This window comes from Crocuta crocuta, unplaced genomic scaffold (assembly GCF_008692635.1).
Source record: "Crocuta crocuta isolate KB4526 unplaced genomic scaffold, BGI_CrCroc_1.0 scaffold77, whole genome shotgun sequence".
NCBI lineage: Eukaryota > Metazoa > Chordata > Mammalia > Carnivora > Hyaenidae > Crocuta > Crocuta crocuta.
This window is the reverse complement of record NW_027532172.1, coordinates 5,840,308-5,868,014: the sequence shown is the minus strand read 5'-3', so window position 1 is coordinate 5,868,014 and position 27,707 is coordinate 5,840,308. Positions and strand designations below refer to the sequence as shown.

The 27,707-nt window shown below is 58.3% G+C and overlaps 1 protein-coding gene across 1 annotated transcript; it reads left to right on the top strand.

The window, feature by feature from the left end:
• The first annotated feature begins 226 nt into the window (after window positions 1-226).
• On the top strand, window positions 227-26,739 carry CELSR3 (cadherin EGF LAG seven-pass G-type receptor 3). The gene is made up of 35 exons (XM_077777336.1): window positions 227-3,974; window positions 5,491-6,141; window positions 7,172-7,397; window positions 7,707-7,822; window positions 8,218-8,306; window positions 8,415-8,572; window positions 9,112-9,275; window positions 9,536-9,661; window positions 9,752-9,921; window positions 10,325-10,510; window positions 11,087-11,203; window positions 11,588-11,759; window positions 11,900-12,041; window positions 12,146-12,266; window positions 12,584-12,767; window positions 13,068-13,169; window positions 14,602-14,696; window positions 14,918-15,127; window positions 15,357-15,552; window positions 15,827-15,982; window positions 16,381-16,555; window positions 17,196-17,363; window positions 17,523-17,649; window positions 17,738-17,944; window positions 18,151-18,325; window positions 18,525-18,637; window positions 19,052-19,131; window positions 19,564-19,687; window positions 20,127-20,243; window positions 20,350-20,498; window positions 20,769-20,884; window positions 21,434-21,586; window positions 22,154-22,354; window positions 22,744-23,632; window positions 25,013-26,739. Exons 1-35 carry the CDS (start codon window positions 227-229, stop codon window positions 25,038-25,040), a joined length of 9,951 nt encoding a protein of 3,316 aa, XP_077633462.1. The 3' UTR covers window positions 25,041-26,739.
• The last annotated feature ends 968 nt before the right edge of the window (window positions 26,740-27,707 follow it).

Sequence of the window (27,707 nt, the reverse complement as noted above, 5' to 3'; positions counted from 1 at the left end):
CGGGGATGCTGTGGTGGGGGCGGCAAAAGCCGGGGCCGCACGCCAAAGGGCCTCAGGCTGCGGAGTAGATGGTGCCCAGAGGGCGAAGCCGGTGCGGAGCGACAGGCCGAGAGGCGGGGGACCGGGGCGGCGGCAGGGGCCCGGGAGGGGGCCCGAGCGGCGGGGCGGGCCCAAGGCCCGGACCCGGGCGAGGGGTGGTGGAGGCCGTGTGGGGAGGCGGGGGGTGATGGCGAGGCGGCCGCCGTGGTGGGGTCTCAGGGGGCCGACGACCCCACTACTCCTGCTCCTTCTCCTCCTCTCTTTGTTCCCTCTCAGCCTAGAGGAGCTGGGGGTCGACGGGGGCCAAGGCTGGGACCCAGGGGTAGTTGCCGCTACGGGGCCAGGGGCGCGGACCGGCGGCGGAGCCTTAGCTCTTTGTCCCGAGACACCCGGGGTCCAGGAGGATGAAGAGCCTGGCCTGGGAGTCGGGCAGCGCGTCTTCGTGGGGCTCCGAGGGGGAAGGCAAAGCGCCCAGAGTGGTCGAGGGCCCCCTGAGCAGCAAGACGCGGGGCTGGGGGCGAAATATGGGGTCCAGCCTTTAGGCAGCCGCGGGCAAGGAACAGAACAGGGACCAAGGTCTCTGTTATGCTGGCGCCCAGAGGTCTCCTCTTGCGGGCGGACAGGACCCTTGCGAAAAGATAGTCAGTCTCCAGAGGCTCTGTCCCCAGGGGTCCCGAGCCTGGAGAACAGCTTGTCCTTCCCGTTGGACCGTCTGGTTCGGCCCCGTGGTTACAAGCCAGTGTTCTCCCAGAAGAATGCTGGAAGAGGCACCCCCAAAAAAGTGGGAACCACGCGCTGCTGCGGGGGATTGTGGGCACCGAGGCGCAGGGGTCATAGCGAGAGAACTGCGACATCTCGAGGGGAGAGGACAGTCCCCCAGCCGGACTGTCCCCCCGGGGCTGTGGGATGTGGCCCTGGACTGGATTCAGCACCGCGCTTAGAGAGGACAGTTCCCGTGTCTGTTTCAGCACCACGCGAGTCTCGGACAGCTCCCGAGCCGACGCCCGAGCGCATGCGCTCGCGTGGTCTCTTCCGCCGCCGCTTCCTCCCTCAGCGCCCCGGGCCGCGCCCCCCGGGGATCCGGCCTCAGTCAGGAATCTGGAAAATACCCCCGGCGAGCAGGGTCCGCCCCCGTCGCGCCGCTAACCGCCACCCGCAGTTTCCGCAGTACAACTATCAGGCGCTAGTGCCCGAGAACGAGGCGGCTGGCACCGCGGTGCTGCGAGTAGTGGCGCAAGACCCGGATGCAGGCGAAGCCGGGCGCCTAGTTTACTCGCTGGCTGCGCTCATGAACAGCCGCTCGCTGGAGCTGTTCAGCATTGACCCACTAAGCGGCCTCATCCGTACAGAGGCTGCTCTGGACCGCGAGAGCATGGAGCGGCACTATCTGCGCGTGACGGCGCAGGACCACGGCTCGCCGCGCCTCTCGGCCACTACCATGGTGGCCGTTACAGTGGCCGATCGCAACGACCACGCGCCGGTGTTTGAGCAGGCGCAATACCGGGAGACGCTTCGCGAGAACGTGGAGGAGGGCTACCCCATTCTTCAGTTGCGTGCCACAGACGGCGACGCGCCCCCCAACGCCAACCTGCGTTACCGCTTCGTGGGGCCGCCAGCTGCGCGCGCAGCTGCTGCCGCTGCTTTCGAGATTGATCCGCGGTCTGGCCTCATAAGCACCAGCGGTCGGGTGGACCGCGAACACATGGAAAGCTACGAGCTGGTGGTGGAGGCCACCGACCAGGGCCAAGAGCCTGGGCCGCGCTCTGCCACTGTGCGTGTGCAAATAACCGTGCTGGACGAGAACGACAACGCGCCCCAGTTCAGCGAGAAGCGCTACGTGGCGCAAGTGCGCGAGGATGTGCGCCCCCACACGGTGGTACTGCGGGTCACAGCCACCGACCGGGACAAGGATGCCAATGGACTGGTGCACTACAACATCATCAGCGGCAATAGTCGTGGCCATTTTGCAATCGACAGCCTCACCGGCGAGATCCAGGTGGTGGCACCTCTGGACTTTGAGGCAGAGCGAGAGTATGCCTTGCGCATCCGGGCACAGGATGCAGGCCGGCCACCACTGTCCAACAACACAGGCCTAGCCAGCATCCAGGTCGTGGACATCAATGACCATACTCCTATCTTTGTCAGCACACCCTTCCAGGTCTCTGTACTGGAAAATGCACCCCTGGGCCATTCAGTTATCCACATTCAAGCAGTGGATGCGGACCATGGGGAGAATGCCAGACTGGAGTACTCCCTAACTGGTGTGGCACCTGATATGCCCTTTGTGATAAACAGTGCCACTGGCTGGGTCTCTGTGAGTGGTCCCCTGGACCGTGAGTCTGTCGAGCATTATTTCTTCGGTGTGGAGGCACGAGACCATGGCACACCCCCACTCTCAGCCTCAGCCAGTGTCACGGTGACTGTGCTAGATGTTAATGACAATCGGCCTGAATTTACGATGAAGGAGTACCACCTACGGCTGAATGAGGATGCAGCTGTGGGCACTACTGTAGTCAGTGTGACTGCTGTAGATCGTGATGCTAACAGCGCCATCAGCTACCAGATCACAGGTGGCAACACCCGGAATCGCTTTGCTATCAGCACCCAGGGGGGTGTAGGTCTGGTGACACTGGCTCTGCCACTGGACTACAAGCAGGAACGCTACTTCAAGCTGGTGCTAACTGCTTCTGACCGTGCCCTTCACGATCACTGCTATGTGCACATCAACATCACAGATGCCAACACTCACCGGCCTGTCTTTCAAAGTGCCCACTACTCTGTGAGCGTGAATGAGGATCGACCAGTGGGTAGCACCGTGGTGGTCATCAGTGCCTCTGATGATGATGTCGGTGAGAATGCTCGTATCACCTATCTCCTGGAGGACAACCTGCCCCAGTTCCGCATTGATGCAGACTCAGGGGCTATTACACTACAGGCTCCACTGGACTATGAGGACCAGGTGACCTACACACTGGCTATTACAGCTCGGGACAATGGCATCCCACAGAAGGCAGACACCACTTATGTGGAGGTGATGGTCAATGATGTGAATGATAACGCTCCACAGTTTGTGGCTTCCCACTACACAGGGTTGGTATCTGAGGATGCCCCCCCTTTCACCAGTGTCCTACAGATCTCAGCCACTGACCGGGATGCTCATGCCAATGGCAGGGTCCAGTATACTTTCCAGAATGGGGAAGATGGGGATGGAGATTTTACCATTGAGCCCACCTCCGGCATTGTCCGCACAGTGAGGCGGCTGGATCGGGAGGCTGTGCCAGTGTATGAGCTTACTGCCTACGCAGTGGACCGAGGTGTGCCCCCGCTGCGGACTCCAGTCAGCATCCAGGTGACGGTGCAGGATGTAAATGACAATGCACCTGTCTTCCCAGCTGAGGAGTTTGAGGTGCGAGTGAAGGAGAACAGCATTGTGGGCTCAGTGGTGGCTCAGATTACTGCAGTAGACCCTGACGAAGGCCCCAATGCCCATATAATGTACCAGATTGTGGAGGGGAACATCCCTGAGCTGTTCCAAATGGACATTTTCTCTGGAGAGTTGACGGCACTCATTGACCTGGACTATGAAGCTCGCCAGGAGTATGTGATTGTGGTGCAGGCCACGTCTGCCCCTCTGGTCAGTAGAGCCACTGTGCATGTCCGCCTGGTTGACCAGAATGACAATAGCCCTGTGCTCAACAACTTCCAGATCCTCTTCAACAACTATGTATCCAACCGCTCAGACACCTTCCCCTCAGGCGTTATTGGACGCATCCCAGCTTACGATCCTGATGTCTCTGACCATCTCTTCTACTCTTTTGAGCGGGGCAATGAGCTGCAGCTGCTGGTGGTCAACCAGACCAGTGGGGAGCTTCGACTCAGCCGCAAGCTAGACAACAACCGCCCACTGGTGGCCTCCATGTTGGTGACTGTCACAGGTGAGGGATGGGGGGCAAGCAAGTGACCCAGTGACCTCAACCTGTCAGGGCCTCTGGTGCTCCACAGGGTACCTCAAACCAAAGAAGGATTTCCAAGCCTTCCAAGAATCCCTTAAATGCTGGGTTCCTGCACCCCACAGGATCTGCCATAGACCTCACAATTTAGGTTCACATGGTCTCTGCTTAGAGTCTTGGGCAGTCTCCACAGAACCCCAAAGATACTAGGGCATCTAGCAAACTCCAAAAGACTGTAAAACTGTCTACTACACTAGCAATAGTGCCCCACCCCCAAAAGCCTGCAAGTCCTTGGTTAATGCTCTGGAGGCCACAGAAAAAGCCAGCTTGGGACAGTCAGCCCACACCACACCCCTGTTCAGATGAAGCATTACTTTGGGTCCAGTCTGACCTTCACCCCATCTGTACAGGGGACTTAGGCCAGTAGTTTAATGGTCACGAACAGCAGCTTACTCTGGCAGCTTCAGACAGAGAGAGGGCCTACACTGGCCTGGCGGCCATCCACAGGGCTGACTAAGGCCCTGCTCTTTGGGAAAATGTCCAGAGGCCCACCTGTCTATTTTCTACCTCTACAGCCCCAGACTTTCGCAAATACTCCCTCAGAGGAGGGTGCAGGTGGGAGAGGCTCTTGCAATCGTGCCTACTGCTGCAAAGGTTGGGAGAGAGGCTTCAATTGGTTCTCACTCCCCAATTCTACAGCATGAACTGGCACTGTCAAAGAAGGCACAGCCTTCATTTATCCCTCAGTTCACTCAACAACAAATCCTTATTGACCATCCAATGTGTACTAGGGTCTGGGGACAAGGTATATAAGCACTTCATTCTCATTTTGGGAGGTGACCTTTGAGATCACAGGACCCAGGTCTGGGATGATGGGCAGCTTTCTGATCCAAGAATGCTGAGTGAGGGTAGGTGGGCGGTGGTCAGGGTTCAAGACCTTCCTGGAGAGAGGGAATTTGCTGAGCCAGAATTCTGGGGAATGGAGTTGAGTGGTCACAGGGCCAGGGACCCTTCTAGTGCCATGGAAAAGCAGTTTGCTGACCAGAGATAGGGAATGGGTAATCATTAATCTAGAACCTTGTTTGTTTCTTTGAGGGGATGTTGCTGGTTACGCAATGCTGGGGGTAGGGTGGGTGGTCAGTGGCCCTGGCTCCTCTTTATGTTCTGAGTGAATGTGGACTGCTAACCATGATAACCTGGGGGAGGGTGGGTTATTGACTATTTAGAGACTTTCCTCCTGTTGGAGGAATGACTTACTGACCCAAGGGCTAACTCAGGTCTCTCCTGGTGTTGGAGGGAGGGGAGAGGAGGCAGCAACTTGGTACCTTGATGCCGAGGGAGATGGTGGTCACAAGTCTCAGACCCCCTTGTGTCTGGCAGGGTCAGCGTGCTGACTCACAGGTGTTGGGGGTCTAGGCATTCACTGGTCCCAGCCCTCTGAGTACCGGGGAGGGGCAGCCGCTGACCCCAGACTGACCACTGCCTCTAACCCCACCCGCAGATGGGCTGCATAGCGTGACGGCGCAGTGTGTGCTACGCGTGATCATCATCACAGAGGAGTTGCTGGCCAACAGCCTGACCGTGCGCCTCGAGAATATGTGGCAGGAGCGTTTCCTGTCACCGCTGCTGGGCCACTTCCTGGAAGGCGTGGCCGCGGTGCTTGCCACACCCGCCGAGGACGTCTTCATCTTCAACATCCAGAATGATACGGACGTGGGGGGCACTGTGCTCAATGTGAGCTTCTCGGCGCTGGCACCGCGCGGGGCCGGGGCCGGCGCTGCGGGTCCCTGGTTCAGCTCGGAGGAACTGCAAGAACAGTTGTACGTGCGCCGCTCGGCCCTTGCCGCCCGCTCGCTCCTGGACGTGCTGCCCTTCGACGACAACGTGTGCCTGCGCGAGCCCTGTGAGAACTACATGAAGTGCGTGTCAGTGCTGCGCTTCGACTCGTCCGCGCCCTTCCTGGCTTCGGCCTCCACGCTCTTCAGACCCATCCAGCCCATCGCAGGCCTGCGCTGCCGCTGCCCGCCCGGCTTCACGGGAGACTTCTGCGAGACGGAGCTCGACCTCTGCTACTCCAACCCATGCCGGAACGGCGGCGCCTGCGCGCGGCGGGAGGGCGGCTACACCTGCGTGTGCCGCCCGCGCTTCACAGGTGGGCGGCTGTGGGCTTGGAGGGGCCACCGGCAGAACGTCGGGGTGGGGCTACAGTGCAAGTGAGGATGGGGAGTCAGTTTTTTTTTTTCTTCCTTAAATAGTTTATTGTCAAGTTGGTTTCCATATACCACCCAGTGCTCATCCCAACAAGTGCCCTCCTCCACCCTTCCCTTCTCCCCAACCATCAGCCCTCAGTTTGTTCTCAGCATTCAAGAGTCTCTCATGGTTTGCCTCCCTCCCCCTCCCAAACTACTTTTCCCCTTCTCCTCCCCCAGGGTCCTCCATTAAGATCCTCCTAATCCACCTATGTGTGCAAACATATGGTGTCTGTCCTTCTCTGCCTGACTTATTTCGCTCAGCATAACACCTTCGGGTTCCATCCATGTTGCTACACATGGCCAGATTTCATTCCTTCTCATTGCCATGTAGTATTCCATCATATAGATAAAACACATCTTCCTGATCCATTCGTCCATTGATGGGCACTTAGGTTCTTTCCATGTTTTGGCTATTGTTGAGAGTGCTGCTATGAACATGGGGGTACATGTGCCCCTATGCATCAGCACTCCTGTATCCCTTGAGTAAATTCCCAGCAGCGCTATTGCTGGGTCCTAGGGGAGTTCTATTGTTAATTTTTTGAGGAACCTCCACACTGTTTTCCAGAGGGGCTGCACCAGTTTACATTCCCACCAACAGTGTAGGAGGGTGCCCGGTTCTTCACATCAGGGGAGTTAGTCTTGAGTCTACAGGGTCGGGTGTGGCACAGTTAGGCGCGAAGCGGTAGAACCCGGCCCTGGGGGAACCTAAGGCGCTGAAGGAATAGAAGCCTTAGGCAGGCGGAGTCTGCAGCAGGGGCGTGGCCGTGGGGGTGGCCGTGGGGGCGTGACCGGAGCTGCTGGGAACGTGGGGCGGGGCCAGGCTGACAGGGGGCGTGTCCGCGCCAGGGAGCTCCCCCATTCAGAGGGCGGGGCGGCTGGAGCCAGGGCTGGTGTGATGGTGACCTCCTCCAACCGTTGTTTGACTCCTAGGAGAAGACTGCGAACTGGACACGGAGGCCGGACGCTGCGTCCCCGGAGTCTGCCGCAACGGGGGCACCTGTGCCGACGGGCCCGACGGCGGCTTCCGCTGCCAGTGCCCGGCGGGCGGCGCCTTTGAGGGCCCCCGCTGTGAGGTGGCGGCACGCTCCTTCCCTCCCAGTTCGTTCGTCATGTTCCGCGGCCTGCGGCAGCGCTTCCACCTCACGCTGTCCCTCTCGTAGGTGCCCGTCCGGTATCTCTGCGCGCTTCCACGCCGTCCCCACTCCCTCCGTGACCCTGAGTTAGATTCCTGGCTGTCCCATGCTGACGTCCCATAGGACACCGCCCCTCCCCCATGTCCTGCCTGGGTGTCTCAGAGCGTCACTGTCCCTTACGTCAATGCATTGTCCCTGACATCACTGCACCTGCTCTCCTTCTTTCCTGCCCCACCCTAGCCTAGGCTGGCGCCCTGCAAAACTTCTTGTCATAGGGATGGTGGGTGTGAGGAGGTGTCCCGCTGGTGACGTGCCCTGTCCACCCCATCCAGGTTCGCAACAGTGCAGCCAAGTGGACTACTCTTCTACAACGGGCGCCTGAACGAGAAGCACGACTTCCTGGCCCTGGAGCTCGTGGCCGGGCAAGTGCGGCTTACATATTCCACGGGTGGGTGTTCCTGAGGATGTGTATGTGGGCAAGGGGATACATGTGTAGGTGAGATGGCTGGGAGGCATAAGCCTCGAGTCCTCTCAGGTTTCCCTCACTGTACATCTAAACACCTACCTCCATGTCAAACAGACATCAGTGAGGATCTTACCCCCTTAGCCATTCCCTGGGGGAAAGTCCATCTCTCTCTCTCTCTCTCTCTCTCTCTCTCTCCAAGTAGTATGTGCTTCTACCTTCCAAAGGCACTGTGGTCCAGCCAATATGGTCACCAGTGGATGGGACTGATCTGATGTATTCTGACCATCCTGGGAGTAGCTGTGCCTGAGTGGGGATGGGGTGGGGGGAAAGGTAACGAGGCAGCTCCAGACAACCTTCCACTTGTATTCCCTGCACAGGTGAGTCCAATACAGTGGTCAGCCCCACAGTTCCAGGGGGCCTGAGTGACGGGCAGTGGCACACAGTGCATCTGAGATACTACAACAAGGTGGGCACCATCCTTGGCATGGCACTATGAGGGGAGCTGGGATGCCAGGTTCTGCCCCTTAGGGGTCAATCCTGGAGGTCCTGTTGAGGGGTGTGCCTGGGTTTCTAGCCCCGGACAGATGCCCTGGGGGGTGCTCAGGGCCCCTCCAAGGATAAGGTGGCTGTGCTGAGCGTGGATGACTGCGACGTGGCTGTGGCTCTGCAGTTTGGTGCTGAGATTGGCAACTACTCATGTGCAGCTGCTGGCATGCAAACAAGCTCCAAGAAGTGAGACCCCAGCCCCTGATCTCTATGCCTTCTGCCTGCCAAAGCCCACTCCAACCCTCTCACCCCACGCCCCTCTCCAGCCTGCCACCCCCTGCTTCCCTGAATCACAAATCCTCTCCCCACTAGGACACTGAAACCCTACCTCATCCTAGCCCCGTCCCTTTATTCTACCCCTGCCTCCCCACTGGCACACATGGTCCCCAAGCACCCAGTCCCTCTGTCTCCACTGCCCCCCTTCCTAATGCCCCACATCCCCACTTGGCACCCTTAGACCCTTCACCAACCACCCAAATGCCTCACTCATCCTAGCCGTCAGCCCCTCCTTCACCTTTCCCCAGACCATCTGCCCATCATGAGCTCTCCTTTTCAACCCACAACTAAAGTTAGGCCCTAGCCTCTTCCCTGGCCTGGCCTTACCTTCCCCACTAAATCACCTTTACCCTCTGAGTTCTACCCCCATCCCCCCACTTCCTGTGGCCCCCAGGAGCAACCCTACCTTGGCCCCTGTCCCAACAATGATGCGGACCCCTGATCCCCAGGTCCCTGGACCTAACGGGCCCTCTGCTCCTGGGGGGTGTCCCCAACCTCCCCGAGAACTTCCCCGTGTCGCACAAGGAGTTCATTGGCTGCATGCGGGATCTGTACATTGATGGCCGCCGAACGGACATGGCAGCCTTCGTTGCAAACAATGGCACCATGGCAGGTAGGCATATCCTCATATTAGGGAGGGGGAGGAGGGCCATGTGGAGTGATAACAAATCTGACCTCAGCCTGTTTCCTTTGCTGGCAAGCACTGTGCCATAGCCTAACCCCTAGGGCCCACCTCCTTCCAAGTCCACCTTGAGAGAATACGGGGCCGAAACCATGGCCACTTTTGGCCCCTCTGGACCCCTGTATCCTGTCTAGTACTCATGCCCCCCGCCCCCCATGTGTTCACATCCTCCATGTGCCTTCCTCTCCCAGGCTGCCAGGCCAAGCTGCACTTTTGCGACTCAGGTCCCTGTAAGAACAGCGGCTTCTGCTCAGAACGCTGGGGCGGCTTCAGCTGCGACTGCCCTGTGGGCTTCGGTGGCAAAGACTGTAGGCTCAGTGAGTGGGCAGCATGGGGCAAGAGGGGCCTGCAGGGTAAGGTCTGTTCCTCAGGTGGGGCCTGTGATCCTGTTCCTTTTATCCCCTCAGCCATGGCCCATCCGCATCATTTCCGTGGCAATGGGACACTGAGCTGGGACTTTGGAAATGACATGACTGTGTCTGTGCCTTGGTACCTGGGGCTGGCATTTCGGACACGGGCAACGCAGGGGGTCCTGATGCAAGTGCAGGCTGGGCCACACAGCACACTCCTCTGTCAGGTGTGTCTGTCTTCCTGGCCCCTCTCTAGACCCTCAACCCTCAACCTTTAATGCGACCTCTATGCTGGTCATCCAACATAGTCCTGCCAGGTGTACTGACCATACTTGACCCTGCTCTGGACCCTGGCCCTTGACCCTCTTCCCCGCCATAATATCCTCTGCAGGTGCAGGGCCCCAGTATATTTTTTTTGTGCTAGCTGCACCAGTCTACAGCTCCTGATCTTGATCTCTGAGTCCCCTAACTTCAGCGACATGATGTCCCTAGGCACAATGCCCTGTGTGCCAGATATAGCCTTAGCCCTGCAAGTTCTGATGTCTGAGCCCCCTGATCTCACCTCCTGACTCTCCCAGCCCCAGTCCAACTTGGGACTCTGACCCCAGGACTGTGTTTCTCTATCTGCAGCTCGATCGGGGGTTGCTGTCGGTGACAGTGACCAGGGGCTCGGGCCGTGCTGCCCACCTCCTTCTGGACCAGGTGACTGTCAGTGATGGCCGGTGGCACGATCTGCGATTGGAATTGCAGGAGGAGCCGGGTGGCCGGCGGGGCCACCATGTCCTCATGGTCTCACTGGACTATAGCCTCTTCCAGGTCTGATCTCTGACTTTGGGGTAGTCCATTCTCAGTCTTCCAACCAGACCCACCTCATTTGACCCCCCTCTAGTCCCTCAACTCCCTCCACTGTACATCACTCTCCCTGCAGTCCCTTCCTCATGCATGTCCTTGCTCTCAGCCCACCCTGCCAGCCAGGCCTGCTCAGGTCAGAGAGGCTATCCAGATTTCTGGCCTGGTCTTAGGGTACCTCTACAGCCAGTACATTCCCTAACTCTTAGGAACCCCTTCTGATCTCTGCCCTGATCTCCCTAGCTCAAAGATATGAAATTTCAGAGTCTATTCTGGGTCCAGGAAAGAGAAGCCTGTCTGGGCCCAGCTCTTGACCGAAACCTTGCTATTTTCCACTGCCACCCCCTCCCTCCCCGCCCCCGCCCCCCGGCTCCAGCAGGTCCTCTGCACTCAGGGGAAGCTCATTCCCAGACCATTCTTCTGGTCCAGAGGGGCAGAGGATGGTCATGCAGGGCTAGGACAAGGCCAAGGCTGAGTCTAGGGTAGGGCAGGGATCCATTAGGCACCCCCACACCTCCAGTGCTGACTGTATCCCTCCCCCAGGACACCATGGCAGTGGGGAGTGAACTACAGGGCCTGAAGGTAAAGCGACTCCATGTGGGAGGCCTACCCCCCAGCAGTGAAGAGGAGGTTCCTCAGGGTCTGGTTGGCTGTATCCAGGTGGGGGTCAGCATGGGAACATAATATGGGCCATTAGGGTGAGTGGTCAGAGATCAGGAGCACCTTGGGACTTGAAAAGCTCTATTCACATATGGGTTGGCGTGGTGAGGGGATGTGACCCAGAGCCATCAGAGACAGGCCTTTCTGTGCTGTTGGAGGTGAGGGTCTAACTTACATTATCAAGGGTTATTAGAGCTTGGTGTCCGGGACAGCACGATTAGGGGTCCCATGGGGGGCTGAATTGGGGATATTGGGGTCAGGGTCTGGGCTTTTGGGGGGGTCTGAGGGAGACTGTGTGTCAAGGGTCATCAGATCAGGTGGCTGGCTCTGTAGGGGCTGAGGTGCTTTGACATGGAGCTCACACCTTGCTGGCTGTGTCCATAGGGGGTATGGCTCGGCTCCACGCCTTCAGGATCCCCAGCCCTGCTTCCCCCTAACCACCGAGTGAACGTGGAACCTGGTTGTATAGTGACCAACGCCTGTGCATCTGGACCCTGCCCACCCCATGCTGACTGCAGAGACCTCTGGCAGACCTTTTCTTGCACCTGCTGGCCAGGTGTGACTTGGGGGTAGGGCAAGGTGATCTGGGTAGGAACCAGGGGCTTGTGGTAAAGACTGGGATCACTGGAAGGACAGGTGCCTGCTTCCTCCCGTGCTGTGTGGCCGGTGTTCTGAGCTTGCTGACCTAATTTGCAGGTTACTATGGCCCAGGGTGTGTGGACGCCTGCCTCTTGAATCCCTGTCAGAACCAGGGGTCATGCCGCCACCTTCCAGGAGCTCCCCATGGCTATACCTGTGATTGTGCAGGTGGCTATTTCGGGCACCACTGTGAGCACAGGTGAGGGGCTGGAGACTGAGATGATGGGAAGACCTGTGGTGGAGGGGGAGTTGTCACAGATATCATGGAGGCATCTCTCATCTCACCTGGCTGTCTACCTCCAGGATGGACCAGCAGTGCCCACGGGGCTGGTGGGGGAGCCCAACCTGTGGCCCTTGCAACTGTGACGTTCACAAGGGCTTTGACCCCAACTGTAATAAGACAAATGGGCAGTGTCACTGCAAGGTATGCCTGGCCCCTGACTCCTGACCTTTTAACTTTTCTGTAGCCACGATTTGTGATTCTTATCAAGCTTGCTGATCTCTGCCACCTGATTCAGGCCCTAGCCTCTGACCCCTGCCCCTGTCATCTAACTGCTATTTCTAGTCCTTGATATATGATTCCTCCCATACATTTTATTTGAAGCCCAATCAAATGAGTACTGTGAGTACTGTTCTCTTGACGCTTTGCCCTTGATTCCACTCATTTCTCAAGCCCTGACCTGAGACCCCTACCTTAAGCTCTGATCTCTGACCTCAGGCCCCTGATCCATTCTCGAATAGGAGTTCCACTACCGACCATGGGGCAGCGACTCATGCCTCCCATGTGACTGCTACCCTGTGGGCTCCACCTCGCGTTCATGTGCACCCCACAGCGGGCAGTGCCCCTGTCGCCCAGGAGCCCTTGGCCGCCAGTGCAACAGCTGTGACAGTCCTTTTGCAGAGGTGACAGCCAGTGGCTGCCGAGGTGAGCAGGCTCCATGCAGCTCCACATATAGAGGGCTGGCTCTGGCATGCTGCCGCCAAGTTTCCTGGCATGTTTGGCTCCTTGGGTAGGGCTCTGGGAAGTGTTTCCTGGAGGAGACCACCCCCCACATTGCCCCAGATACTTTGATGACTTGTCACAGAATCTGACAGGCCAGCTCCTGTAAGGCCAGTGGGGGAGTGGTGGGTGGTGGGTCTGATGTGGGTGGTAAAGGAGCAGTGGGTGTGGCTGTCATTCGTCCCAGCCTCTGGCCACCTGGTTCAGTGCTTCCTCTCTCCTTAGTGCTCTATGATGCCTGCCCTAAGTCCCTGAGATCTGGCGTGTGGTGGCCCCAGACCAAGTTTGGCATGATGGCCTCAGTGCCCTGTCCTCGGGGGGCCCTGGGTGAGTACCTGGGGGGCAGGGGCATCATTGAGGGTGGGAGTAGACCTGTTCTCTGACTGCTGGAGCCACTTTTTTTCCTGAGTTGGGTGGCCTTGCTCCTGCAAAGAAGTGGGAGTGGGGTAGGGGTCCATGTGGGCTCCTCAATACCTCCTAGGGGTTCTGGGTCCCTCCCCACCCTCTCATTGAGCCTCCATCTGTTTCTCTTGGCTTCTGGGCAGGATTGCGGGGTGCAGGTAAGGGGTACGTGTTTGCTCAGGTGTGCTGCGCCCCCCCACCCCACTGCCAGAGCTTTTGCAGACCCCTCCCGCTGCCTGAAATCCCTGCGGACCCATCCCTGCTGCCTGAGGTCTCTAAAAGCTACTCTCAGCTGTTTGATGTTCCTGGAGGCCCCTTCCCACTGTCTGAGGGTGCTGGGGGCCCTTTTCTGATGCCTGAGGTCCTCAGAGGCCCCTCTTCACTGCCTGAGGACCCTGTAAACCCCTCCCCGCTTCCTAAGATCCTTGCAGACCCCCTCCTTGGTTGCTAAGGTCCCTTCAGGCCTTTTCCTATGTGTAAAGTTATGAAAGACCCCTCCTCTCTGTTTGAGGACCCTATAGACTCCTCCCTGCTGCCTGAGGGCCCCTCCCCACTGCCTGAGATCCCTGCAGAACCCTCCCTGCTGCTTGAGGTCTCTACAGTGGCTGGACAGAGATCATCTATGTATGCATGCTCATGTGTGTGTCTTTCTGTGCCTGTGCACGTGTCTGTGTGTCTGTCTTGGGGGATTCTATGTTTAAGATAGGATTCCTCTTTCTGATGGCTATGAGCTCTCTTAAGACCTAAATCCATTCTCATTCAGCCCCAATCCTCATCTCATAGACAGGGGCGAGAGGGCAGCAGAGTGCACCACTGGGTTGATTCAAGCTGGTGTGAGAACTCGCACCCCACCCTCACTTTGGTCATGCAATACTCGTGGAAACCTGGTCTGTGTGTGCATACTTGAGAGAACATGTGTGTATGTATGTTTGTCCTGGTCCACATGTCCATGTATGTGTAGATGTGGGCACTGGTGTGTGTGTTTGCTTGCTCTGGGCCACATGTCTGCCCTGGTCTGTGTGTGTGTGTGTGTGTGTGTCTGTGAGAGAGAGAGAGAGAGAGAGAGAGAGAGAGAGAGGAGTGGAGAGAGAGAGAGAGGAGTGGAGAGAGAGAGAAAAAACAGAGCAAGCACTCTTGTGCTCTGCTTTATGTAATCAGTGATTCTGAATGGCCCACAGGTCCCTTGAGACTGATAGGCAGCTGGGACCTGCCTTGCTAGGAGCTAGTCCAGTCACAGATGCCTACTATTCTCGGTCTCTGCATCAGAGCTCTCCCTGGGTTAGGGGAGGGTGCTGTGCTCATCAGATCAGTGAAGGTGTCCCACCTCCAGGCCTGACCATGGTTCACCTGCCCCTAGGTGCTGCTGTGCGGCTGTGTGATGAGGACCAGGGCTGGCTGGAGCCTGACCTCTTCAACTGTACCTCCCCTGCCTTTCGAGAACTCAACCTGCTGGTGAGACTGCCCAGACCTGACCCTGCACTCAAGACGTGCGCTGGCCCCAGCCCTGGCCTCGGCTTCCCCGGCCATGATGTCCTCAGATATCATGCCCTTGCTCTTGACCTCCTGGGCTTTTCCTGGTTGCCCTTTAATCTGGCCAAACCCTTCTTCCTGTGAAGCTTTTGAGAAAGGCCTAAGGTACCACAGAGCGACCATCCCCATCTTTGTCCTGGCAGCTGGATGGCCTAGAGTTGAATAAGACAGCACTGGATACCGTGGAGGCCAAGAAGCTGGCTCAAAGGCTGCGGGAGGTGACTGGCCACACTGAACATTACTTTAGCCAAGATGTTCGAGTCACTGCCCGACTACTGGCCCACCTATTGGCCTTTGAGAGTCACCAGCAGGGCTTCGGGCTGACAGCCACACAGGATGCCCACTTCAATGAGGTGGGGCTACGCCCTGTGCTCCCCATCTCCTGGACCCCTGCTCAGGCCCCTCCTGACCCTGGGAAAATGAAGACCCTGGGCTCTCCCTCTTCCCTTGTCCTCTCCAAAGCCCCCCCTCCCCTTGCCTGCTGGGGCCTGTCTGAGTGCCCAGCCAGACCCCTCAGACCTGCCCTGTTTCCCCTCACATGTCTTCACCTGGCTGAGCCCACTTTTATCTCCCTGCTTCCAGAATCTGCTGTGGGCAGGCTCTGCACTGCTTGCCCCAGAGACCGGGGACTTGTGGGCAGCGCTGGGGCAGCGGGCCCCTGGGGGTTCCCCAGGCAGCGCAGGGCTGGTGCAGCATCTGGAAGAGTATGCAGCCACGCTTGCGAGAAATATGGAGCTCACATACCTGAATCCTGTGGGGCTGGTGACGCCTAACATCAGTATGTGATGAGTGGCATGGGGGGAGGTGGGAAGGGATCTGTGAAGGGGCAAGGGCCTGGAGGTCTGAGGGGCTGGGGGCTACTGATGTCAACATTCATAGTAGGAGGCTGTGCCACCTCCCTCAGCGCTTTGCAGGGACAGGTTCTGTGCTGGTAGCATTGAAGTGAGGGGTTGTGGGACTTGGGTATAAGATGGGGATGGGAGGGGATGGAGCCTTCTGCATGGGGAGGAGATCCTTGTTGGGTCTCACCACTCCCTCTTCCTCCTGGACAGTGCTCAGCATCGATCGCATGGAGCACCCCAGTCCCACCCGGGGAACCCGTCGCTACCCTCGTTACCACAGCAACCTTTTCCGGGGCCAGGATGCCTGGGATCCTCACACACACGTGCTGCTGCCTCCCCAGACCCCACGGCCATCCTCACCTCAAGGTGAGATCCCTTGGGTGACCCCTGGCCCAGGTCCTGTTTCCCTGCCCCACCTCCTTTGCCAGATAGCATGCTGCCCTTCTGCAAGTTCTCCCCTTGCCAGAGCTGTGCCATGTGAGACCCCTGTGTGAGACCCTCCCATGTCAACCCCCCGGGCCGCTCTCACCTCGCCAGACTCTCTCCCTCACCACGGATGATCTCTCCCAGGCCTTGATATCCAGGATCCAGCCCTGGAGAGCCCATGTCCCCTTCATGGGCTCCTGCTTTCTCCGTCTCCCAGGCCTGGACCTTCAGGGAAGAGATTCCCATGCTTGATGCTGCGATGGGTTGGTTCAGAGCTGGGTTTGTGGGTGCTTGGGGTCAGAGGTCACTGATAGTGGTTGCTCCCCCTCCCCTGGCAGTTCTGCCTACAAGCAGCAGCAGCATGGAAAACTCCACCTCCTCAAGTGTGGCGCCCCCTCCGGCCCCCCAGGAGCCTGAGCCCGAGCCTGGGATCTCCATCGTCATCCTCCTCGTTTACCGCACCTTGGGGGGGCTGCTCCCTGCCCAGTTCCAGGCCGAGCGCCGGGGTGCCAGGTACCACGGGGGTATTACTTCCAAGCCTCTCTCCCCTGAGTTGCCTGCAAGCTTCTACCCAGCCTAGCACCCCATCTTTGGTGGGCAAATGAACAGGTTCACAAACATCCTGAGACAGCTCCCATGCGCAGCTCCAGGAAGCCGTGTCCATGCTGGCTTCCATGTGAATCACGTTCTATGGGGCTGTGCAGGGCTGCAGACAGGCCCAGAGCCACAGGTGGGGACAGTCGTATGAAGGAGAGGTACAGGCGCTGGGTACAGACAGGCAAACTGGCTAACAGAGGCAGGCAGAGACAAGCTGACCAATTGATGGCAGTTAGATGCGGGTGGCAGGGAGGGTGGTTTGAGGCAAACAGTCTGGAGCTGCTCAGGCCACTGACCCCAGTGTGGGCAGGGAGTCTGAAGTCCCTTGGCTGCAGAGAACCTGCCATTTCTGCAGAACCGTGACAGCCCAGCTATGCCACTGGACTTAGGGGCTTGAAACACCCCATCAGAGGCTGAGGGGGTTCCCCAAAATAGCATCCATTCTGGGGTGTCCCGACTCTCAGTCAGCCATGCCAATGGCATGATGACCAAGAGGTAGGCGGTCAGAGTTTGGGGAGGTCAGCAGAGTCTGAGCCCAGGTGGGGTGTCTCTTCAGGCTCCCCCAGAACCCTGTTATGAACTCCCCGGTGGTCAGTGTGGCTGTGTTCCATGGACGCAACTTCCTAAGGGGTGTCCTGGAGTCCCCCATCAGCCTGGAGTTCCGCCTGCTACAGACAGCAAATCGGAGCAAGGCGATCTGCGTGCAGTGGGACCCGCCTGGCCCGTGAGGACCTCTGCTCCAGAAACCCTTGGTCCCCTGNGAATGCGGCTCCTCAGCTTCAGGCCCCCCCCCCGCCCCTCCCCACTGTCTGTCACAAACCCCCGCCTGGCCATGGGGCACTTTCCCAAAGGGATGATAAGTCTAACTGCCCTGTGGCTACAGGGCGGACCAACACGGCATGTGGACAGCACGGGACTGCGAGCTGGTGCACAGGAACGGGTCTCATGCTCGATGTCGCTGCAGCCGGACAGGCACCTTTGGGGTCCTCATGGATGCTTCCCCCCGTGAGGTGGGACTGTGTTCAGAGTCCTGAGGACGTGGGCAGGCCAAAGGGCAGGGATGGCCAACACCCCCAGCGACCATCCTTGTCCCCACAGCGGCTAGAGGGTGACCTGGAGCTGCTGGCGGTGTTCACGCACGTGGTCATGGCAGTATCTGTGGCCGCGCTGCTTCTGACCGCAGCCATCCTGCTGAGCCTGCGCAGCCTCAAGTCCAACATGCGCGCAATCCATGCCAACGTGGCGGCTGCCCTGGGGGTGGCAGAGCTCCTCTTCCTGCTGGGGATCCACAGGACTCACAACCAGGTGCAGGGTCGGGGCCAGGGGACCTGTGTCTTGATGACCTTACCTGGCCTAGGAAGTCCTGGAGCCAAAGCTCAGGGTCAGAGGTCAGGGATGCTCAGGTCGGGGCCCAGGTTTGGGGCACGATGCTGGGGCGAGGTGCTGTGGTTTAGGGGTCAGAAGCGGGACGAGGCGGGAGTGGCACTGACGCCCCCCAACCCTGCCTTCAGCTGGTGTGCACCGCGGTCGCCATCCTCCTGCACTACTTCTTCCTCAGCACCTTCGCGTGGCTCCTTGTGCAGGGGCTGCACCTCTACCGCATGCACGTTGAGCCCCGCAACGTGGACCGCGGAGCCATGCGCTTCTACCACGCCCTGGGCTGGGGCGTTCCCGCCGTGCTGCTGGGTGAGGGCTCTGCTCCCCGGCCCCTGGCTTGCACCTATCACACAGCCTGACTCTGGCCCCTGCCCCCAGTCCCAATCCTTACCTCGGCCTCCATCCCCGCCCCCCACCTCACCATGTGCTCAAGGGCTCCCATCCCTGGTATGAGAAGGTTAGCTGCTCTAGAACATACCCCTTGGGTCCTTCCTCTCCTCCCCTACAGGCCTTGCTGTCGGCCTGGACCCCGAGGGCTATGGGAACCCCGACTTCTGCTGGATCTCAGTGCACGAACCCCTCATGTGGAGCTTCGCAGGCCCTGTCATCCTGGTCATCGTGGTGAGTATGCGCTCTGCAGCAGGCGGGGCAGTGTCAGCGGGGGAATGCCAGGGGGCAGTCCCTGGGTTTCCAAGCCTTGGCCTCAATTTCTGTTCTCTGCTCAACTGGCACAGAGACAGGAGGTGTGGGGTCAGAAACTCGGCTGCCTCTCCCTCTCTGTGGACCTCTATCTCCATTTCTCAGTCCCTCTCTCGTTCCCTATCTTGGACATTTTCTGAGTCTAAGTCCCTCTCTGCTTCTGATTTCGCTGTCATGTATGTGTGTGTGTGTGTGTGTGGGCATGCCTGTATGCCTGTGTGTTTCTCACTGCTTTTGCCTCTCTGTGTCTTGGTCTCTCTGTCCCTGTCTCTCTCTCTCACTGTCTCTGTCTCTCTCTGTCCCACCCCTGCTCCACATGTCTGGCCGTGGGTCCAGATGAATGGGACCATGCTTCTTCTCGCTGCCCGCACATCCTGCTCCACCGGGCAGAGGGAGGCCAAGAAGACCTCTGTGCTGTGAGTTGTCTGGCTGGGGAAAGTGGGGGATTCTCCGAATGGCAGTCCCCTCCTGGGCAGGCTGGGCTCTGGATTCTGGGTAGGGGATGAAGCTCTACCTGCCTGGGCCTATGGCCCCTCTCTGGTGCCCTCTCCATACTCTGGCCCCACAGGTGCTCTGCTTGCTGTCTTCCCAGAGCCTCCCTTGGCCTGGGTGGCTCACAGGGCCCCTGCCCCCGTGCCCCACCTATCTCCCACATTTCCCTCATATCCCACCCCATGTCCCCCCTGGCTCCCTGACTATCCTCCTGGTTCTTTTGATGACCTCCTGTCTCCCCTAGTGTCCTCCGGAGACCGCCATCTTCCTTTGTGATTTCCTGTCCTTCCTGTCCCCCACATGAACCCTGCGTAATACATGCTTGTCCCCTTGTGTCCTTCCCTGTTCTGCAGCAGGAGCCTTCGCAGCTGCTTTCTGCTGCTTCTCCTGGTCAGTGCCTCCTGGCTCTTCGGCCTCCTGGCAGTCAACCACAGTGTCCTGGCCTTCCACTACCTCCACGCTGCACTCTGTGGCCTCCAGGTAACTGGCACCCCTCCCCACCCCCGGCCTGGTGGGGCTTCAACCGGATGGCCCAAACCCTGGGCAGGCCATTGAGCCCAGGTCTAGAGCTGTCTCCTCCTGGATGACTGATGCCGAGCAGGGGGCTTGTCCTGGACTGAGCTTCCCCAGCACTGTGGCTTCTGGCCACTTGCTGGTCCACACAGGCCTCCACTGACTTAGTCACTTGGGCCACTCTGATGCCTCCAAGACTCTCTCTGACTCCCTTACTGGGTCACCTGTGGACCCCTCACTCCCTCACACTAACTTGCAATGATTGATCCCCCTTGCTGACCCATAGTGACTTATATGAGCCTTGGGCGACCCCCTGCTGGCCTTCCTCTGACCTCTGACTCATTTCTGATCTCTCACTGACTTTTGGTAACCCCTCTTGACCCCACGCTGACCCCTGCTGACACAGGGCCTAGCGGTGCTGCTGCTCTTCTGTGTCCTGAATGCAGATGCTCGGGCTGCCTGGACACCGGCCTGTCTGGCTAGAAAGGCAGCGCCCGAGGAGGCAAGGCCAGCACCTGGCACGGTGAGGGGCTCTCAGGGCTGGGGAGTCAAGCTGGGGGCCCCGAGAGGCCAGGGTTGGAGGCCTCTCCAGAGCCGGCTCACGCTCCTGTCTATACCCCCTCCTGTAGGGGCACGGGGCTTACAACAACACGGCCCTCTTTGAAGAGAGCGGCCTCATCCGCATCACCCTGGGTGCCTCCACTGTCTCCTCCGTGAGCAGTGCCCGCTCTGGCCGGACCCAGGACCAAGACAGCCAGCGGGGCCGCAGCTACCTCAGGTGAGCGGAGCAGCCTTCTTGGGAGGAGGACAATATAGCTCAGACCAGACCCACTTGACCAGAGGGTAGCATTGCTGGTCCTGGGATGGTGGTTCTACCCATCTCGGCACCTGGGCTTCCGTTCCTGTTTCTGCCCCAGATGCTTCTTGCCACATAGCCAGCGGTGCCTTCAGAGCCATTCCATAGCAGTTGGCTATGTCCTCACAAATACCCCAGCCTCCAAAGCACCCCATCACATCCCTCTTTGATGGGGGGGTCCTGCATTTCCAGGGACAATGTCCTGGTTCGACATGGCTCAGCTGCTGACCACACTGACCACAGCCTCCAGGCTCACGCTGGCCCCACTGACCTGGATGTGGCCATGTTCCATCGAGATGCTGGTGGAGGTAGGGGCCAGGACTGGGTGGGGGAGGCAGATGATCTCCCCACCATTTCCCTTTCTTTTTTTTTTTTTCCGAATGTTTATTTATTTTTGAGAGAGAAAGACAGAGACAGAGTGTGAATGGAAGAAGGGCAGAGAGAGAGGAAAACACAGGATCCAAAGCAGGCTCCAGGCTCTGAGCTGTCAGCACAGAGCCCAACGTGGGGCCTGAACTCATGAACCTTGAGATCATGACTTGAGCCGAAGTCAGACGCTTAACCGACTGAGTCACCCAGGTGCCCCTAACATTTCCCTTTGTAGAGAGCAGCAGCTGACTGCAGTGGGGCGATCTTCCCCCCAGGTCACTGCCCCAGGAGGCACTTGGTTCTCCCGCCACGTTCCAGCCCTTCCATACAATCCCACTCCAGACTCTACCCAGGTCCCCAGCCCCAGCTCCCTGCTGTAGCTACCCCAAGACCCTCAGCTCCAGGCTCTTTCCTGATCCCCAAGTTCCTCACCTCCCTAAGCCACTGATGTGCCTTCCTCATTCTGATCTTCCCAACTCTAGCTGCAGAGTCCGACTCTGACAGTGACCTGTCCTTGGAGGAGGAGAGAAGCCTGTCCATCCCATCCTCAGAAAGTGAGGACAATGGCCGGACACGGGGGCGTTTCCAGCGTCCTCTCCGCCGGGCAGCCCAGAGTGAGAGGCTCCTCACTCACCCCAAAGGTGAGAGAGTACTCTGACCCCGTGTGTACCCAGGGGGCACCCCATATTCCACTTGGGTGTGACCTAGGGACACTGATATCCCCTGAAGATTACTGGGACTGGCCTATTGGGAAGCTGGGGTCATCATTGGGCCCCTGCACACCTCTCCCCATCCTCCTAGCGGTTCTGCTGGTTAGAGATCCAGGAACAGCCTGGGCAACAAGGTCAATGTCAAGGTCAGAGATGTCACAGGGTGAGATGTCATTTCTCCAGCCCCTCTTCTTCTGTGAGGGTTGGGATTCAGCCTGGTTGGTTCTTCCAGGATTCTTCTTGACCCCTCAGCCATCAAGTTCCCCCACCCCTACTCTCTGTCCACCTCCAGAGTGGCAGGCTCAACAGTAACCCTCTCCATGGTTCCATTGATTTCTGAGAGACACTCTCCTATTCCTAGCTCTGCTCAGTTGGTACAGTCAGTTTCAGGAGTCATTAGGGTCAGGGTTAGACGGGTGGTCACTGAGTCTGTATCACAGGGGTCATGAATCAATGGGGTCAACTCAGAAGCTCCTGTAACCTGCTCTGGCTCCACAGACGTGGATGGCAATGACCTCCTGTCCTACTGGCCAGCCCTGGGGGAATGTGAGGCCACTCCCTGTGCTCTGCAGACCTGGGGCTCTGAAAGGCGCCTGGGGCTGGACACCAGCAAGGATGCAGCCAACAACAACCAGCCGGATCTGGCCCTGACCAGTGGAGATGAAACCTCCCTGGGCCGGGCCCAGCGCCAGAGGAAAGGTATGATCCTTGACTTTGACCTATACCTCTGGGACCCTAGGGACTGCTTCTACCCCAGCCCAGGGGATTCCTGCCCCTTTGAGCCTCCCTTCCATTGCCAGGACCTCGAGGTTGCCCCTCTTCTGATCTCAAGGAGAGGTTTGGGCTTACTCCTGCACCATGGAGACTGACCCTGTCCTGACCCAGGGGACAACTGCCTTCCCACTCTGAGCTCTGTCCTGCTGCCACTATGGGATCTCCAAGGGGCTGCCTCTGCCCCTCCCCAAGGGGTTTCTGTCCCCAACCCTGTGTCATAGGGACCTCAGGGGCAGCTGCAGCCCTAGACCCAGGGAGCATCTGCCACCCCCCGTGCCACATACATACCTTACCCCCATTTGTTCCTCACACAGGCATCCTGAAGAACCGGTTGCAGTACCCACTGGTGCCTCAGACCCGAGGTGCCCCTGAGCTCTCCTGGTGCCGTGCAGCCACCTTGGGCCACCGTGCTGTGCCAGCTGCCTCCTATGGTCGCATCTATGCTGGAGGGGCCACGGGCAGCCTTTCGCAGCCAGCCAGCCGCTACTCCTCTCGGGAACAGCTGGACCTGCTCCTCCGGCGGCAACTCAGCCGTGAGCGACTGGAGGAGGCCCCTGCCCCTATTCTTCGTCCCCTGAGTCGGCCAGGTTCCCAGGAACGCCTGGATGCCGCGCCAGGCCGCCCGGAGCCCAGGGACCGGGGCAGTACCCTACCACGGAGGCAGCCACCCAGGGACTACCCTGGTGCCAGGGCTGGCCGCTTCGGGTCACGGGATGCTCTGGACCTAGGGGCACCCTGCGAGTGGTTGAGCACATTGCCCCTGCCCCACAGTGCCCGGGACCTTGACCCACAGCCCCCGCCTCTGCCCCTGTCTCCCCAGCGGCAACTCTCAAGGGACCCCCTCTTGCCATCCCGGCCCCTGGATTCTCTGTCCAGGAGATCGAACTCAGGGGAGCAGCTGGACCATGTGCCTAGCCGGCACCCCTCACGAGAAGGCCTCGGACCACCCCCACAGTTGCTCAGAATTAGGGAGGACCCAGCCAGTGGCCCTAGCCATGGCCCCTCCACAGAGCAGCTGGACATTCTCTCCTCTATCCTTGCTTCCTTCAACTCCTCGGCTCTCTCCTCCTCTGTGCAGTCCTCAAGCACGCCCTCGGGCCCTTACACCACTGCCACGCCTTCTGCCGCAGCCTCTGCACTTGGGCCCTCCACGCCACGCTCTGCCACATCCCACAGCATCTCGGAGCTATCTCCAGACTCAGAGTAAGCAGGGTCTAGCCACCTGCCCACACCCTCATCAGCTTAAGGCAACCTCCTGTGTTCCCTGGCCTGTGTTCTGCCATAGAACGGGGTGTGGGTTGGCAGACAGGGTGGGCTGCCCCAGGCTTAGCACAGCCAGAGTACCATGGGCTGGGAGCAGAAATCTGGCAGGGAATGGTGGTGTGATTAGCAGGAACCTGCTGGGTGTATTGGTGCCACCCCCCGACCCTGCACCTCCTGGGTGAAGGAAGAAGATAGTGCCCTCCAAAGGGCTTGAACAAGTGGGAGAAGGGCAGTGAGAGCAGGGGCCAGAAGTAGGAGGTAACCTGGTATGTGGAAGGGGCAAGGGGAAGAGGAAGAATCATTGCCTGGGAGGCTTTGCTTGGGAGGTGGTGTGGGATAAGGCGCGGCCGGAAGTAGTGCGGATAGGGGCATCTTCTATGCCAGGCTGAAGAGCTAACTTTGAAGGTAAATCATTTATCCATTTATTGATTGATTGGTTTTGTCAATGTTAAGTTCCTCATGCCTGTGGGCACTGTGAGGTGGATCACCTAGGACCTAAGCTGGGACCTGGTGCATTTCAGGTGCCTGTGGAGCACCTGTGGGGTAGGGAACAGCAGTCGTACGTGGGAAGCAGCTGGGTGCACAGGAGCCAAAGAAGGGGTGGGGTGGAAACAAGTGCTGCGAGGCTTTGGGAGCCAAGAGGAGAGTTGAGTTTTGAGAAGGAGGAACAGCTAGGTCAGGCCCTGTGGAGGGCCGCAGGGCGAAAGGAGGCGTTGGGGAGAAAGGGGCCTCAGGCATGAGGTAGGAGGCCCATAGAACCCAAGCAGAGCCAGAAGAAGAGAAAGGAAGGAGGAGCAGGGGACTTGGGGCCTGCTGCCAGCGACTCTGGAAGGGTGCTGGGGGAGGGCTGAGGGAGAGCTATGAGTATTGCCTGGACCCACTGCAGCCTAACTTTGGGGTCTGGGGGTGGGCCTGGGGGGCTGAGCAGGGGTTTGGGTTCAGGAGTCAAATTTGACCTCTCTGAGTCCCTGTTTCCATATCTGTAAAATGTGTCTGTAGTAACAAATTCTTTGAGATGTGGAGACTTTTTGAGACAAGAATCTGTCAAGTGCTTAATGTAGTATTTGTACATAGCAGGTGCTTGCTGAGTGCCTAGAGAGAAGATAGGTGACCGAGGGGCCTTGCTGATGAGTCTTAGGGTGAAGAAGGGGCAAAGGGGTCTGAGAACCCTGAAATGGGTGTAAGGGGGCTGGAGACTGAGAGGCAAAGGTGATCGGGTTGGGGAAGGGTGGCAGGGGCCCAGGCTGTGGGGGGAAGCACAGAGCCCTCTGACTGAATTCTCTCAGCAACCACCTCTGACTACTGCATTCAACCCTGCAGAGTTCCCAGGAGTGAGGGGCACTCCTGAAGGGCAGACTCACGGACAAGGAATGGCTGAGGGCAATGGAAGATTTGAGCTAACGGAAGAGACTCCAGGAGTCAGGGGCTGATCCCCAGGCAGACTCCTGCGTGGCCCCCAGCTCTCCCTGTTGCTGCTGTGCTGAGGCTCCTTGCTCTCTCCGTGAGCGTGTGAGCATGTGTGTAACAGGTGCAGGGGGAAGGAACTGAAAGGAGGACTTTTATACGTTTTGTACCTTTGTAACCAGAGAGATATGCTTATGTTATTTTTCAGCTTTTCTGTCTCCTGGGGTTCTGAAGCTGGGCTGGGAGGGGAAGGGGACAGAGGGTAGAGTTTGGCCCCATTTGGATCCCTGGCAAACCATATGCTCTTTTCTCTCATCTCACTGGGGCGGATTCAGACAGGAGGAGCAAGTTGCCTCCCACCCATTGATCTGAATATTGTTGGGGCCCAAAGTCCAGAGCTGATCTTTGCTTTTTCTTGGATGCCCCAAGGGCCAAACTTCAGGGACAAGGGGTTGGTCTTGGAAACAGGGGTCCTCTGACCTCCTCACGGGGCTTGCTCATGCTGCCCCTCCCCGTGGATGTGTGTGTTTATTATGTGGAGTCCCTGCCACTTACTGCCTTATGACCTAGGACTGATGCTGTGGGGCGCTGGTGGAGCAGCAGATGTCATGTTTACAGAGCAAGGCTTCCCTTTCTCCCATGGGGAGGGGCTCAGGCCTCTATTCAGACATTCCTGCAGAGGGTGGACTAGGGGGTCATTTGGCAGCCCCTACCCCTGCTATGAGCAAAAGTTGTCCGTGGTGCCATTTGATTCCTTGACACTGCCCTGTGCTAGAATTTCTTCTGAGGGTAGGAGTGGGAGCAAGGGGAGCAGAAACAAGGGAACTGAAGACATAGAATGTAGGTGCCACTGCCTCCCATGTTTACAGGACCCTCCCTGGCCCTTGGCACCTGGGCTGCAGTAACTAGTTCCATCCTACTCTATTCTCTTCTATAGGCAAACATGACTGTTAGGACCCTGTTCACAAAGCTCACTTTTATTACTTTGTCTGATGTCCAGAACTGGAGACTCTTAGATTTTACTTTGTTTACAGGTCAAGATTTAAAACATTTTCCAAGTTTGTTTACAACTTAAAACTTGGAACTTTTACACTTTGTTTACAGTTGAGAATGTGTTTTCCCCCTTTGTTTACAATGAAAGAGAAGATGGGAGAGGGGCTTGAGGACCCTGGACTTGGCCATCTTGAGGAGTTTCTAGCCCCTAGCTCTCCCAGGCCAAAGGCCACTCCTGTGCCCCCTGTTGAATAGCAGGCCCAGAAATCCTCCAGAGCGGGCATCCTTTTACCACTACCAACAATGGGTTGTGCAGGGTTGCAGGGGGTTCTGTGCAGACACTCCCCCCTTCCCCTTCCCCACACATACTCCTGGGAGGCAGTTTCCAAGGAGATTAAAAGTTTTTCTTCACTGACTGGTGCCAAATCCTGCCAGCCAGGACCCCAGCTCTCCTTACCCAGAATGACCCCAGCCCTTGAAGGGTTTGAGGGGCCCGCTGTGGGGAGAGGGGGTTGTCCTTGCTATGTCCTAGGTTCTATAGATGTCCCTCTTTGGGGGTCCCCTGCTCCAGCCCAGTGGCCCTTTTCCCTGTCTGTGTAAATTGTTCCGTGAAGCCGCGCTCTGTTTTGGGAATAAACTTCTATAGAAAATGGTTATTGCCTCTTTCTGTTTGGGGGTGGGGGTGTAGGGTAGGAAGGCAGCTATGAATGATTCAGGCCAGGCTGACCTTTGGGAGAAATCTGAGCTCTGCACCCCCCCTCAATATTCAGCTATTTTTAGCCCATTTCATCTGACATTTGGACCAGGTTCCCATCTCTTTCACCCTTAATTCTGGCCTGGTGCCTTGTGATTGGAGCCTGAAGTATGGGCACAGGTGCTGGGAGTAAGGTGCTAGGGAAACTCCCCTCTCTCAAGGTGGCAGCATGATGACTTGGTCTTCAGGATCTGCAACTCTAACCTGGCATTTGCCCTAGGTAGGGGCCCAATCAACCCTGAGAACTGCCCTTGCTAACCCCTCAGCCCATTAACGGCACTGACCCCCACCAACCTCTCGGACTTGGAGCTGGCTAGGACATCGCGTTCTGGCTCAGGCCGAAACCTTCGGACAGAAACCGAGATGCCAGGCTGTGCTCTGTATGGAGGAGGGGAAACTCTCAGTCTCATTCTGGGTCTGGGTGTCCAGAGTTGAAGGGCAAGCTGGGGCACCTTCGGTGTCAGACACTGCCCGGTCTTAAGAGGAAAGGCTGAAGGTGGCGCCCTCAGAGGCGTGAGAGGCCCCGTAGACCTGATACCCCAAGGAGAGCTAAGGCTCTGGCCATCAGTAGCGCCCTCAGGCAGCCCATTTGAGGGTTCTCCTCCCCATCCCGCGGGGACCCTCCGCGAGAAGCCAAGACTTGGTATCTGCTCTGTCGTACTCAGGGACCTGGGGCAGCGGCTCCAGCTCAGCACGGGTCTTTAGTTCCAATTCTGCAGCTCTACCCGGTTTAGAAACGAGATGAAAAGCGAGCCAGGAGGGGCAGTACTAACCAGGCTGCAGGGGAGGAAGGGGTTAAATCTTCCGCCTCGGGTCTCGCTTTTCGCTTAGGCCCCGCCCGAGCACGCTGATTGGCTCAAGCCT